The sequence below is a fragment of the Petromyzon marinus genome, chromosome 33 (genome assembly GCF_048934315.1).
Source record: "Petromyzon marinus isolate PM22_M1 ecotype Great Lakes invasive population chromosome 33, UKy_Petmar_22M1.pri1.0, whole genome shotgun sequence".
NCBI lineage: Eukaryota > Metazoa > Chordata > Hyperoartia > Petromyzontiformes > Petromyzontidae > Petromyzon > Petromyzon marinus.
Window position 1 is genome coordinate 13,957,820 of NC_133699.1, and position 14,657 is coordinate 13,972,476.

A 14,657-nucleotide genomic window follows, 5' to 3' on the forward strand; every position below is an offset into this window, starting at 1 on the left:
ATTAGATGCAATGGTTCACTTGAGAACATGTCAAACATCAGAATACTGACTTCCTATATTGTTATTCTGACTTCCTAAAAGCTCTTGTCCTGATGATGTTTGACGTGGTTACAAACCGAACATCGTATCTAATTGCCGCATATGTTTGCGATAATTGTTCTATTCTTTTGCTACGTTTTTTTTTCAGCAGAGGGGAAACAACAATAAACCTGGGCGGCAGGACAGATAGGTTCCATAGCGTCACTTCTACATTTGCATATGCACCAATGGTAATGGCGACACATCGAGCATACAAAACGTAGTAATAGCCTGTGTGTTAAATTACAGGTTGATGGAGTTGGAGTTGGACAAACTTCACAATATAGGACTACAGAGCTTGGGCAATTGTTGTGGCACCCAGTTCTGGCTGCCTTTGTGGGGGCTGATGCCCTCCCCCCACTCCCCATTAGGTGGGGGCCGATCCCCCCCTCCCTCACCACGAGCGGGGGGGGGGCATGTCTACTTTGTGGGGGCTAATACCCCCCCTTCACTCCCCATTAGGTGGGGGCCGACCTCCCCCTCACCCACCACGGGTGGGGGAGGGGCGCCACTTCTAATTGGTGGGGGCTGATGCCCTCCCCCCCACCCGCCATTGGGGGGGGGGGTCAATCACCCCCCCCGTCCCCTCCGCGTTTGTGTCGCTCGTGCCCCCCCGCCCCATCGATTGGGTGACCCTCCACCGTCCCCCCCGTCCCAGGGTCCTCTTGGACCGACATAGCTAGCGGCTGGCCGGCACCGCCTAGGGGCTGATTACGCGCGCGTCCTAACCGCGTGGATTACGTAATTGTTTGACTCGCCGCTGTGGGGTTTAATTAATAATTTCCACTAAGCCGTTGTGTCAACAAGGCGAACGCTCCCGCGCGGTCCGGATATTAATAAATTAATCGGCGCCCATGCGGCCCCCCCCACCCACCCACGTGTGTCTCACTGTTAACACTGCGGTGCACACACAGACACTAGTGACACTCACGTGTGTCTCACCGTTAACACTGCGGTGCACGCACAGACACTAGTGCAGTGGTTCTTAACCTTGTTGGAGGTACCGAACCCCACCAGTTTCATATGCGCATTCACCGAACCCCTCTTTAGTGAAAAATAAAATGTGATTTTTTTCAAATTCAAGACATAGATATGTTTTTTACTGGTACACAAAATGAGCCGTGCATGAACATTACCTTGTTCAAAGAATAAAACCAACACAATGCATAAACTCACAACAAATTACATACCTGGAAATCAATGTGACTTCTACTGTTGCCTTTGAGAGATCAGTTCAGATATGCGTGGCTTCATCTTGGCAAGTGCCACTCTCATGTCATTTTCACAGCAAAGTCTGTTCCTTTTCTTCGTTTTTATGTCCAGCATCCTCGAAAAGGATTGCTCACAAAGATATGTTGTAACAAATGGTATAAAAAAATCCAGGGCTTTCTTAGCAATAACTGGATACTTGTTCATTTGTCGACACCAAAACGTTGAGAGCGTTGTTGTTCTGAAGAGTTGCTGTTGAACCTGGCTCTGCTGAATTTCAATGATTTCGTCGAGGAATTCATCATTGACATCTGCTGTTTCAACAGCAAACGTGAACGGCTGTCTCACCCATGCTGGATATGACTCTCTTGTAGGGAAATATCCGTCGAGAGACTTTGCAAGCTCATCTAAGTGCGTGGCAATTGTTTGCTTCAGTTCCGTGGATACAGAAATATCTCCGATTCCAGACACATCTTCGATCTTACTTGCACAGTCGTCCAGAAGCGGGAAGTTTGTGAAGTTATTGTTCTCTGTTCGTCGTTTCCATAACGGTAGCTTTTTTTGAAAAGCCTTCAGGTGTTCTTCCGCTTCCATGATATTGAGTCCACCACCCTGCATCTGCTGATTGATATGATTGAGAGCTGCGAATATATCAGCCATGTACGCTAAAATGAGAATGAACTCAGGATTTTTGAAGCAATCTGCATGGCAGTGTTGGTGCTCTTGCAAAAACAGGGCTAATTCCACACGCATGGCAAAAACACGATTCAGCACCTGTCCCCGGGATAACCACCGAATATTAGAATGGAGCAGAAGTACCTCAAATTCAGAGCCCATTTCTTTACACAGCTCACTGAAGATGCGGTGCCTCAGAGCACTTTTTCGCACATAGTTCACACATTCCACCACAGTTTTTAATACTTCTGCCATTTTTGGAGGTAAGGTTTTTGTTGCCAACGCATGCCTGTGCAGAATACAATGCGTCACAATGATGTGTGGTGCATCGGCCTTTACTAGCGCACCAAAACCAGACTTTCTTCCCAGCATGACTGGAGCTCCGTCCGTACAAACTGCAGAAACCATATCCCATGAAAGATTGTTGTCTCTGAAGAAGTCATCCACAAGCTTCTTCACATCGGCTGCCTTCGTTGTTGTTGTAAGAGGCTTACAAAATAAAAACTCTTCTTTTATCATGTCGTCTTTCACATAGCGTACAAAAACAGCAAGCTGGCTTAGATCAGAAACGTCTGTGGTTTCGTCGAGTTGAAGGCTGAATTTTGCCGGGCTTGAAATCAGATCCGCGACTACTTGAGCCAAGATGTCTTTACTCATGTCTTCTATTCTGTCACTGACGGTGTCATTTGAAAGGGGAATTTGGGATAATTTACCTTCGGCCGCTGTTCCGAGTATCAGATTCGCCATCTTTAATGCAGCTGGTTTCACAAGTGTTTCACCAATGGTGTGTGGCTTGCCCTGCTTTGCGATCAGGTAAGCAACTTCGTACGATGCTGTCAGGATCGGTTTGTTAACAGGTACAAATCCAAGAGCAGGCAGAGTGGCCCTTTCATCGAATCTGGCTCTCTTCACCCTGAATTCAGCAAGTGTTGTGTTCTTGTATTCCCCGTCTCCATGCAGCTTCAAGAAGTGTTCCTTTAGTTTTGCCAGTGCAAGACTAGAGTTGCTCAACTTGGCGTTGCAAATCATGCAGATAGGACGCTCACTCCCATCACGTTCCGTGATACATGAGAATCCATGTTGTACATATTCGTCCGACCACTTTCTTCTTTTGCCCGACATAGTTAGTATGGATAAAATATTAAAGAAATCACACGACGTACGACAACAACAGTCACACGTTGACTACTGAGTACGCACTAAATTCCCCGCAGCGCTGATTGGCCAAGCAGTGTAGCATGATCATCTGCAGCCAGTGATGGCCAAGCGGGCCGTGTGTGTCATCACAAATTTACACAATAATTCAAGTGTGTCCGGACCTCCGTGGCGGGGGCTCTGCCGAACCCCTGAGATCGACTCACCGAACCACTGGGGTTCGATCGAACCCAGGTTAAGAACCACTGCACTAGTGACACTCGCGTGTGTCTCACCGTTAACACTGCGGTGCACGCACAGACACTAGTGACACGTGTGTCTCACCGTTAACACTGCGGTGCACGCACAGACACTAGTGACACTCGCGTGTGTCTCACCGTTACAGACACTAGTGACACTCACGTGTGTCTCACCGTTAACACTGCGGTGTGCCCATATACACGCGCCGGTGCGGGCAACCGTTGGTATTTTAATATGCGCGCGCGTCACACCCAAACAGATTTATAGTCACCCACACACCGTCGTACGCCGATCGCTGTCCCACCGCTCTTGACACGCACACATGCACCACGCGTCAAACGTCAGTCTGTGCTAAGATTTATTTTCCGGAGCGAATAGGGAACCCCTGTTTATGGCCCCCTTCAGCCAGCACCCTTCGGACAGCGCCTAACCTCCTATCACCTAGCCGTCGCAGAGTGCGTTTACCCTCCAAGCTCAAGCTGTGAGCTGGGCTGAATTGCCCCCCCTCCCGTACCTACTCACCTCTTCAGCTGCCCGATGGGGGCTGGGGAAGATGCTCGCCTTGAAGACTTTGCCTGGCCGATCGTTTTCAGCTGCACTCTGCAGGCGTCACACAGACGCTGACGGCGGCTGGTTTCTCCACCACTCCAGGAGAGTTCTGAGTCAATCTGCCCCTCCGGCCGCCTTATGTGCCCCCAAAGCCCCTTAACCCCCACGCTCTGGCCGTTGGGGGGGGGGTCACGTCATCCCCCCCCCTTCCCATTGTCTCTGTACCTGCGTTCCCCGCCGTTGACTCACCGATAATCCCCTCGCTCCCTCCAACTTAAATCAACTCTTATATGCCTAGGGGCTTTTCCCTCCCACTGTTTACACTGCCAGCTGGGTGCTGGCCTTGAGGTCCCATCCCCCCGTGATGTGTATGCTTCATCGCGGCCGGCTAGTAAAGCTCTATGCCCCCTTTTTGGGGGGGCCGCCATGTAATCCGGTCTGGGGGGCTCAGCCAATTTCCTGGTCCGGGGAAACCGTGGACGTCCCTGTTAATGGGGTCCTCGGGTTAAAACCCATCGTACCAGGTGATCCCTCCTCGAGACCCTACGAGGGTGCATGTGAGTGTTTAGTGGGGCATGCGTGCGTTCGTGGGGGGGGTGCAAGGAGAGGGTAGCGCCGGCCGAGCTGCTCCGCTGCGGTGGCACCACACCTTCCCGCTTGTCTGCGGTGCCGCCGGCGCCTCCATGCGAAAACTGCGCGCGGCATAAATTTTGCAGCTGGGGTTTTCGAGATGCGATTTCCATGAATGAGGCCGAATTAAAACAAAAAATGTAAACGTTACGAGAAGGAACGCGCGATGCAGGTGTGTGGTCAGGCCAGGGGAGCGCGGAGGACGGGGGACACCGCGGAGCCTCGGGATCATGGCGGCTAAGCGGAGGAGCGCAACCTCTCCTCTCCGAGTTCCAGGAGGGCTACCGGTGGCCGAGCCTCGACCCGCGGGTCTCCTTCCGTGCCACAAACTTTGGCTGCAACAAGAACCGCCGCCTGCCTGCCCTCGGCATCGGTAGCGACCACGCAACCGTGGACAACCCTCCCGGTTCTCCTCGATACGTGCAGTTAAAGATAAAATGCACGTGGTGTTCACTATGTGGAGGGACAGCTCTTAATCTTGTTTTCTCCACAGCAAAGTTCACGATTGTTTTGTGTCACGTAGTTTTGTGTCCATATCTAAGAGGGCCCTTGCCTATAAAGATCTGGCAGTTCACCAAACCTGACTACGAATGAGACATTGACAATTGCAACCGGTCCAGTTTGCTTACATTGAACCAATACTGCTGATGTTATGCACTCCCGACGTGGCACTGTTTCTATTGTTGGCATGGAGATGCCACATGTTTGTGAAACGTTACCAATTATACTGGGTCATATGGGGTAATCTCTCAACCTCTTGGTGTATGTGGCCTGCTGAAGAGAATGCATGTGTTATTCAGACCCATTCAATGAAGTCCACTGTTTGTGCATAACTAAATGATACAGCCTTGAAGTTACATGTATACCCCATTTGTCATCCTGCAAACAGAGGAGCAATCAGAACGATCCACTGATTTGTACACGTTTGCAGTATCCTTGTGCGATATACAAACTCCAGAGCCCTTAATATTGTACTGCTTTCTGCTTGTCACCATGGCCCACATAAAGGTAGTGAACCATCTGTTGATAAAGGCAGTGAACCATCAGTGGTGAAGCCCGGAAGTAATTGTTTTACGTTTAAGACTGGTAGCCAGAGACCACATGAGATATGTAATCCCTGAAGGATTTAAAACTTACACGACACAAACTCGTTACGGTGTATCGACAAGCGGATGGTCTTTGGGGGCTGTTGTTGAACTGGCTTAGAGTCATCGAGTTAACGGACCCGTTAGCGAGATGTTAACTACTTGCCTGGTATACGGGAGGTAGCAGGTTCGATCCCGACCCTGATGCCTGTATATTTGGAGGGTGCCTTTTTCTCCCGAGGCCTCCGGTTTTTCCCTCCACATTTTAAGAAACATGCGTTGAGGGCTGCTTTAAATTTCGAATTATTTGTGGCCAGGTTGCTTCTAACAAACAAGGTATATAGCTCAGTGGGTAAAATAAAAAAAAATTGTAAGGTGTTTTTTTTATGGACATCGTGTGTGGCCCTTGTGTCTCCCTCGTAGCTCCGAGCGTTGCGCGAGTGCGAGGGCCCCTCCCAGACACGGGGGGAGTTGTCACCTCGTACCAGCAGCACTACGGAGACGCGGACTCCTGCCCTATCCGTGCGCCTCGCTGCAGCACCCAGCCGCTACTTTCGTCCAGGAGCAGCGCTCGCCTGCACTAGGGCCAAGTGAGTCCGAGTTAGAATTAGGTCGGACAATAAGACTGTAGCTCAAGTTTGCGGATTTAATTTTGCACCTTTTGCACCAACAAAACAACACTAAAGTTACCAAATGTCCCTATTTGACCAGGACATTGCTGGTTTCAAAACGTCTCTCTCGGTGTCCCAAAGCATTTGCAAAAATCGGGATTTTGTCCTTGGTTTACTTTTCTAAAATCATGCTGAACTCGTGGGTGGACAGTGGGCACTATTGGTAGGGTCAACATTACAGGTCACTGCGGGTGGGGAGTGTTCGAGTGGGATAATGAAGGGGCTGTCATCTCACCATGCCATGTTGAGCCTCTCAGAAATGTGTTAGCTTTAAGCAACAATTTGTGCCAGCTAAAAGGGTAAAAACCTATTACTATATCTTGTTACTGGCAAAGGAGGTCTCATAATGTAAAGGCTTACCCCGAGCTCTCAATACTCTGATAGTGCAGTTTTTGAGTTGTACGCCTTATGGTGTCATCTGGTCCAACACCAGTGGAGACTAGGCTCTAAGAAAAGCTGTCTCGGGTGTGAACCAATCAAATTCAAGGACGGTGCATATTATCAGAGTTGTCTCTTTTGTTTGCATTTTGACTGCTTGTGTTGTGGTTATTGCAAACATGATCCCTTGTATAAAGGTGTCAGTTTTGGTGCCAGATAAAAGGGTAAAAACCTATTACTAAATTTAAATGTATCTGCACTGTGCTGAACATGCTAATTGTCTGTGAATGGGTCTTGTTGATAATTTCAGGGAACCCGGTCACAAGGTACACCTGCACAGGTGCAGCATATTCTGCTAAAATGTTGCTGGAAAACATTGGTGCAGAATCTTCATCAACTGATACACCTCTAAGTTGTCACTTTTAGAAATGACAGACCACTATCTGTAAACAAGTGGCTTGAGAAAACTCAATGACATCATAAACGTGGCTATGTCACCTATCCTCTTCACATTCCTCCTATCTCAAGGCAACTGGAGGCCCTGTACCTCTACTGAAGGTTTGGGATGACTGGAGCGATATCAAATGAAGACCTCTCAGGATCATCTGAAGAAGCCTTCAGCGGGAGAAGACCATCCCCACCGCAGCAGCAGAAATACCAAGGCGCTGGAGGAGACCTGGGCTGAGGGCTCTTAATGGGACTACACGGCCCAAGGAGATGAGGACTTAAATTAATGTTTCACGAGGCTTTGTTTAAAGAGTGTGAATATCCATGCAGGCATCATTATTTGGATGTCTCCAGATTTTCAAATGTGCATGCAAATCGTGTACATCTCTGTTGTAGATGAGGAAATTCACATGATCATGACAGGGGTAATATCCAAAGGACCACTTGATTTCTCAAAGTGTTGCTAATCTTATGGACCTTGAAAATGCAATTGGCTAGGTAAAATTGTTTTTTATTTATTTAATGACCATAAGACGATTCTGCATGTCAAGGTCAAATTTAAAGATAAAACAACTCTATTAACGTCTACTCACAACGTTGTCGCTTCTAGTATAGATGCGACGATGCTGCCAGCTGGTATGGCATGAAAATAATGATCTAACAAAAACTACGACAGTCACACAATGCGCTTTGTGTGAACTTAAGAGGGATAGCATTATCAGCTAAAGCTTGTGTGGGCTGGCAACAAACCTTCAGCATTGAGCCGCGGCACGGTGTTATGTATTCGGGGATTGCACAAGAGACCAAGAAACAAAGATAACCCAAAAAAATCGGTGACCTTGCCGCAGGAAGTGGCTGCTTATTGAGGCCACAATTTATTGGTTTCCAATATCAGATACCTTACGGACAAATATCCTACACAGTTTTTTAAACCAACCAATTACTTATGTTTAGAATTTAGCCATCAAAAGAAGCTCCCTGCTGTGTCATCAGTTCAACATCTGTGTCAATATCTAAAAGCATCTCGAGAAGAAAAACAACTTCCTTCCTGCCTTAAATACAACTTGCTTCCTGCCTGGTGCACAAATGTAATAAAAAACACATTTTTCAAAATTATAATAGACACATTCTGGAGAACATCACAAACTTTAGTTTAGACTGCCTGAAATCGTGTTTCAAGGGGGCAGGGTGTTTATTTTATGGGGGGGGGGGGGGGTGGGTGGGGGTCACACGGGAGAAGCGCAGCCCCCCTCCCCACCGATGGGGTAGCTCAGACGATCATCTCGAGCTGCCGTGCGTACTCGATGACTTGCTGCGCCAGCTCTGTGGATGGGATTGTAGCCTCTTCCGGTTTCTGCTGCTGCGTGTTCCCAAATAGCACGTAGCTGTCGGCTCCCAGTTTCCAGCCGCGCTGCAGATGCGAGCGGCGCAGTGCGGACACACGCGCACCAACGCACAGCCACCGCATGGGCACATAGCAGTCGTGAGCACAGCACGGAAACACGAAACCACCATTTGTGATATAACATTTATTTGTGTTAAATAATTCCCAATAAAATATTTAAGCTAATTTAAAACACTGTTTCAGTCGAGCTGGATTTATTGAGCAATGGCTTTTTGAGATTATTTTAAGTGCCTTATACATAACGCAAATTGTATTGCATTGTTGGTGACTCATGTACAAGTAAAACACAAAGCAGCCCTTTCGCTTGGGGCCGATGCTCACCTTGGTGCTGTACTCGGTCATCTGCTTCTGCGCATTGAAGAAGAGGACGCGCGCTGCCTCCTTGAATGATATCCTCTCGTACGCTTTCTCTATGCAGCCCGCGATCTCGTCCCTGTGCACATCGCCGAATGGGGCAGTACACAGGGGACTTGTTTGCATTGCTCCTTCGCATAGAAAATCTGAATCTTTATACTGGAGAAATCCGATGAGCTTTGAAGCTCTTTTTCACAGATGTCCAGTAGGGCCGGGTCATAAAGTTACAACAGAAAACAGTACAAATACACGATAGGAGTGCGAAGTAGAGGAAAGGTAAGCAAATCACAACAACAAAAATAAAGTATATAAGTTCAAATTGCATAAGTACAAAAATTCCTCAAGCTTGGGCAAGGCAGCAAAACCAGTCCCAGACCACACCAAGACAACACAGTCCCCGGAGGAATGTTACAGTAACTCAAGGCGCACAAACAGCGTTATGCTGTAGCGAGTTGGCCAACATTTTGGAGGTGAATTGGCAGACTTTATTTCGAGGAATTAGATTGAAACTGCCATATTGCTATAAAATAAGAGCCAAGTGATTTTGGTTGCATATTCCTTTACTTACCGAGATCACGGAGTCCTATCCCAATTCATTCAATAAACTTAATTCTGCTTCTGGCCAATTAGATCTGATTGAGTCATAATAAATTCTGAAAAGACAGGATCCTATCAGAGCTTAACCACTTACCGCTACTATTTACAGTGAAAATTCAATCCAAATTACAGTACCAACTACACCAAATGCAGTTATGTTAAAAATTTACTTTCGGCCGAAATCGAAAGTATGCCGAGAGAGGCCATTTGCCAACTTTCGGCGCCGAAACAGAAACCGAATTTCGGTCGGCCTCTACCATATACAATTGTTAGCAACTGCCAAATTCACGACTGAATAATGTATAACCAAACTGTAGTACATTTTTGGCTCGTTGCAGCTTGATATTGTAATGTACAATGCCTTACATATTAACATGCAAGCACTCCAGCAAACTGAGATAAACGGCTGTCATTGTAAATCCTGTGTAGAAACATCCGTGCTTTCCTCACTTAACCCCAAAATCCATGTAAACTACAGGACACATACGAATGTGTATGGGGTCGTCTGCGCGGTGGCGGTGAGCCTAACCGGATTGTGTCGAGCAGGATGTCGATGAAGAATGTATACGACTCTGCCGGCACATTCCCCTTGGCCAGAAACACTTTGTTGTAGCTGCCTTCCATCAGGTACTGCACACACACACAACACAGAACATGTTCGGTTAATACACACTGCTAACATTACTTTGAAAGCGTGTCTTCATTAGCTCTGCCGATCCGTCCCTCCATAATGAGGATAACTATAGCTCTTATAAAGATAATCCAGCATGAATTAATCTGTAATGTACAATTGTGGTGTTATAAGGGACTTCGCCTATTGAAATCCGGCAATATTTATGCAAGAACAAAATAGACTATTGGCAAATATGCGAGCATGTTTGTCCCTGACAGCTACCCATGAGCTTCCATACTGAATTTTTTTTTCAAAAACAAACACGTTGGTAACTTATTACATGTGTAGTCGGTTGTGGCTGAGACCTGCTCAAGTGACACAGGGTGTTTTATGTAGACATTGCCCTGGAGCTCGCGGGCAGGAAGGCGCTCTAGCTCCGTGTGGAACTCGGCCACACGGTTCTGCGAGAGCAGGCACAGCAGGTTGAGGCCCAACAGCTGCCACTTGTAAGCCGACTCTGGAAGCTCGCTCCTGCACGTCGCCACATACCGCAAGGGAAGGGTTACTCACCCATGCTCACACACGGAATGAGGCTCACATGCGCAGAGTGCATGTGAACCAGGGATCACACACAATACGTCGCAAAGGCACGTATGGAGCATATACGTCTTTCCATATATGCATGTATGTTAAACTTCTTTCGAACCGTACGTAGCCAACCGTGCTAATCGAAGGTGTGGGGGAAGGACAACAAACTAATCACAAAAAGTAGTTCTAAAGAAATAAGTTTTCAATCTAGATTTAAAAGTACATAGCTCCAGTGGCTTCCTGATATTGGAAGAAAGTGTTCGAGACAGCCACAGAAGCGCACCTGAAAGCGTGCGATGTAGTGACCGTTTTTGTTCGACGTCTAGCCAAAAGCCGCTGCGAGGATGACCGGAGGTCGGGTGATGGTTTATGCTCCTTGATGACATCAGCAAGGTATTGTGGTTCATTTGTGGCAAGCCATGCATGTAGCCACCACTGGTGAGGAATTAACAACCCCCCAACAACATGGGCACGTGAGTGCCATACATCAAGCATCACCACGCCCCACTTGTCTTGCATATACAGTTATACCCCAGGTAGCCAGACTAAGGGGGGCTTGTAGTGCAGCTTGAAAGACAGAGCTTTCGATAAATCAAGACTCACTTGTAGTCAAAGTAGTAGCATTTGAGTTGTGCGATGTATCGCTCAAACGAAGGGATGTCCTTTTTCTGAACACTCCACTGTGCACCGATCTCCAAGATATCTCCTGGACACACCACACCAAAGGCAAGCTCAAGAGCATCACATAACCACCGGGATTTAGCAAATCAATGGCAAAAGCAAATGACGTATTAGCAACAGACGTTATAACGGGGTGAGTTTATGTTCACATGCAGTGGGTGCTCAAAATAATACATCTTCAAATGTGATGTTACAGATATAACAAATGCTCTGATTGGCTGAATGAGGTCACATGGTCATGGTACCATGGTCCACAATGACTGAATGTTTTGACTTATAATACCATGGCATGATGATGTTTTATAAACTTGATTCAACTGTTTATAAAATAACACCTACCTTCATTATTTTCCTTTGGTCAAGAGAAAATTTATATTTAAAATGTAATCAATTGTCTAAAATACCTTAATATTATACTTATATAGGCCGAGCTGGGACGTCTCCTTGCCTAGTTCCCTTGCCAGGATCTCTGGGATCGGCTGTCCAGGCAAAAGCGAGGATGGGGATTGGGTTCTCGGTCTCCCAGCTTGCACTGTGTGAAGTATTACACACTTGGGCTGTGATTTTAATTGCTCAGCAATGTGCATCTATGCTGAACAACAGAAGCAACACAGGTGCGGGGTTTAACATGAGTCGCGCAACATTTGAAAAGTTTAACAAAACAAAGGTTTGCACTGTTTAACTTCAGCGTCGGGACGATACAGTAGAGGAAGATAATGAGGTGGGGCAGGTGAAGGGAGGTGCGAGGTGACGGGGCTCAGAGGTGGAGATTCCGGCCAAAACGTACGTGCCAGGATGAGCTGCTGCTTGCTAGGCTTGGTTCCACCCACTGGTAGGAAATTGAGGTCGAGTAGCGCAAGCTGTGAACACACAGCAGTGACATTTCAGGCCGGGCAGCATCAGGGTGGCACAATGGTGGTAAACACTTGTGGCCTCAGCAAGAAGGGCCTGAGTTTGATTCCCAACTCGGGCATATTGTTTGGAGTTTGTATTCCACCCACTCCACCTGTTCTACATTGGTTTCTCCTCCCGAGTTTTAGTGTTCCCTCCCATAGCTAAAAAAAAAATATGTCACTGGTATTAACCAATCATTCACATTGATGAGACAATTCTGCAAATTATGAAATAGGAGTTACATGTAGAAACAGGGCCCCTTACTGCGAACAAAAATCACTTGTTCATAATAACTTGGCAGGACCTTCTGAAAAGGAGTCTTGAGACATAGGCTTCGCTGGGTAAACAAACGTACAAGTAATTACTACTATAATGAGCCAAGAATATCCGTTTGTGTGTAACGCGCGTGACGTCACTCCACATGCCGCATCCCTGCCCCCCCGTCATTAGTATTCACGAGCGGGTGGATTTTTACACTCACGCAGAAGGTGGAAATCAAATATCATTTTTTTCGCAAATTCGTTTTAAGTTTGACGTTTCTTTATTGAAAGAAATCATTCTACGCAGCACCAAAGTGGATTTAGTGTCTTTATTTCTTCAGCACTTGAGACAAAAGGTCAGTCTAATTTATGCTTCTACATTATGGTAAAATAGACATTTCTCGGTGATTTTCCAGATATTGTATCGAATTCCCATTTATTTCAACCCCAGCGTCCAAAAGCAGAAGAGAATAAAATACCAGAGCAGTGAATTTGAACAAATTGAAGATCAGTTATATACAGTGCTACAGTCACATGAAGTGAGGTGTTTTATGACTTCGTTTTGTGCAAGATTTACTGCCATTAATACAGTGCTACAGTGAAATGCAGTGAAGTGTTTGATGACATACATTTGTGCAAGGTTCACTGCCATTAAATGTACAAATGACACAATTATACTCTGCTCAATTTTTTCGTAAATATTACAGCTTCCGTCCTAGGACGGGCAAACAAGCTAGTAACAATAATAAGCACCAATATTTTACAATTGTGACTATTGTACACACACCTACGAATAACTTTCGAAGCCCGATAGGTCAATGTTACGTTGACTCATCATATTAAACAAACTCACTACCAAAAAAAAATAAACTTTTCGGTGACTTGTACATTTCTGAACGGCTTTTTTTGTCAAGCTATATCGGTTGATATTCTTGGTTCTTTCGGTAAAGTCACGTCGAAGGGAATATGAATCCCAGCAGTCACGAAAGCTTTAAATCAAAATTCATATCGGTTGACTTAAATTTGTTTTTCTTTCTGACCGAATTATTTATTGTTCTGTATTTTACAACGTACAAACGACTTAGCTTGTATTTTAATGACTTGTGATGATGACAATCGTTTCCCCGCAATGTATTCCGGCTGAGAAGCCTACCGTGAGTCATCGATTTTGCGAGGACCATGGGCACAAGCTGGGGCCTACGCCACGGAACGTCGGTCTAGAACGCTCGATTTTAAAGTCGCTGCCAATAGCCACAGTAGGGTAACCCCGCGCACAGAACATCGGCACCCGGTGACGTTTGATTACATCGCTTAACTTACCCCGAGGTCCTGGGTCTCGACAAGATTGGCAAGATCGCGCGCGCAACTGGGAGTCGCGGCTGCGGTGGCGACTGACACTGAAGAATGTGACAAGAATGTGCCGGCTACGATGGTGACGATGTCTATGAAGCTGTTGAGGTTGCTGGTGACCGACAACGACATCGCCAATGATGCCGGCTAGGATGACACCGATTGCTGTGGCGGTGCCGAGCATGGTGATGGCGATGACTGTTCACGGCTATGATGAAGGCCGTGATCATCTTTATCACGTCTAGGATGGTGATGTTGATGGCTACATTCGCGTCCGTGTCCTTCATGGCACGGGCTATGACTACAGTGACGATCTCGATGACCACGGCGCTGTCGGTTATAATGAGCGCCGCTCAGCCCCGGCCGCCTTTGTCTCTCCAACCAGCCGGGGCTTCGCGGCCTTGCTGGGGCTCATCATTGCCGCTACCCCATCCATAAGGGCCGCGCCACCGCTGTCACCTTGAGCTTGGCGAGCAGCTCGCCGCACGCGTCGAGGCTGGGCGCCTTCTTGCCCCACTCGAGCGCCAGGAGATCGCGGGCGCTGAGCGCCTCCTGCAGCCGCAGCCTCGCCGCCTCTTGCTCTGCCGCCGCCGCCATGACTGCAGAAAGCCTCGTCGCCGTGACGTCACCCCAGCGTGAGACGGCTTGTGAGCGTGACGTCACCACCAATTGAATTACAAATGTCGCATGACGTCATTTACTCGATTCCCCCCGGACGTGACGTCACCGCCAACTATTAATCTCCGGGATAACGGTGTCATGACGTCATTTACTCGATTTCACCCAGAGCGTGACGTC

General features: G+C 47.3%; 2 protein-coding genes across 5 annotated transcripts in view; one reads left to right on the plus strand and one right to left on the minus strand.

Moving 5' to 3' along the window:
• The window catches only part of LOC116948506 (uncharacterized), a 22,348-nt gene extending 14,006 nt beyond the window's left edge, over positions 1-8,342 (plus strand). For 3 of the 4 annotated variants that reach the window (XM_076071566.1, XM_076071564.1, XM_076071565.1), the window contains exons 9-11: positions 4,709-4,909; positions 6,045-6,211; positions 7,199-8,342. In XM_076071566.1, coding sequence (XP_075927681.1) covers positions 4,709-4,909; positions 6,045-6,205 — 362 coding nt within the window. In that variant the 3' untranslated portion in view covers positions 6,206-6,211; positions 7,199-8,342. The remainder of the gene's footprint in view (positions 1-4,708; positions 4,910-6,044; positions 6,212-7,198) is intronic. The other variant, XM_032965235.2, reaches the window with a different exon arrangement.
• PSMD8 (proteasome 26S subunit, non-ATPase 8) lies at positions 7,952-14,514 on the minus strand. Its single transcript, XM_032965236.2, has 7 exons — positions 14,319-14,514; positions 12,143-12,215; positions 11,278-11,380; positions 10,452-10,617; positions 10,003-10,103; positions 8,844-8,955; positions 7,952-8,528 (listed from the first exon to the last, which is right to left on the minus strand). Exons 1-7 carry the CDS (start codon positions 14,454-14,456, stop codon positions 8,388-8,390), a joined length of 834 nt encoding a protein of 277 aa, XP_032821127.1. The 5' UTR covers positions 14,457-14,514; the 3' UTR covers positions 7,952-8,387.
• Between the last annotated feature and the right edge of the window lie 143 nt (positions 14,515-14,657).

What these genes read in the sequence shown, in the direction of transcription:
- PSMD8 (XM_032965236.2), bottom strand. Translation starts at nt 14,456, where the DNA reads ATGGCGGCGGCGGCAGAGCAAGAGGCGGCGAGGCTGCGGCTGCAGGAG. An exon ending in TGCTACTACTTTGACTACAA is followed by an intron (nt 10,618 to 11,277) that starts GTGAGTCTTGAT and finishes GGCGACGTGCAG; the next exon opens with GAGCGAGCTTCCAGAGTCGG. An exon ending in ATCCTGCTCGACACAATCCG is followed by an intron (nt 8,956 to 10,002) that starts GTTAGGCTCACC and finishes CGATGTGCACAG; the next exon opens with GGACGAGATCGCGGGCTGCA.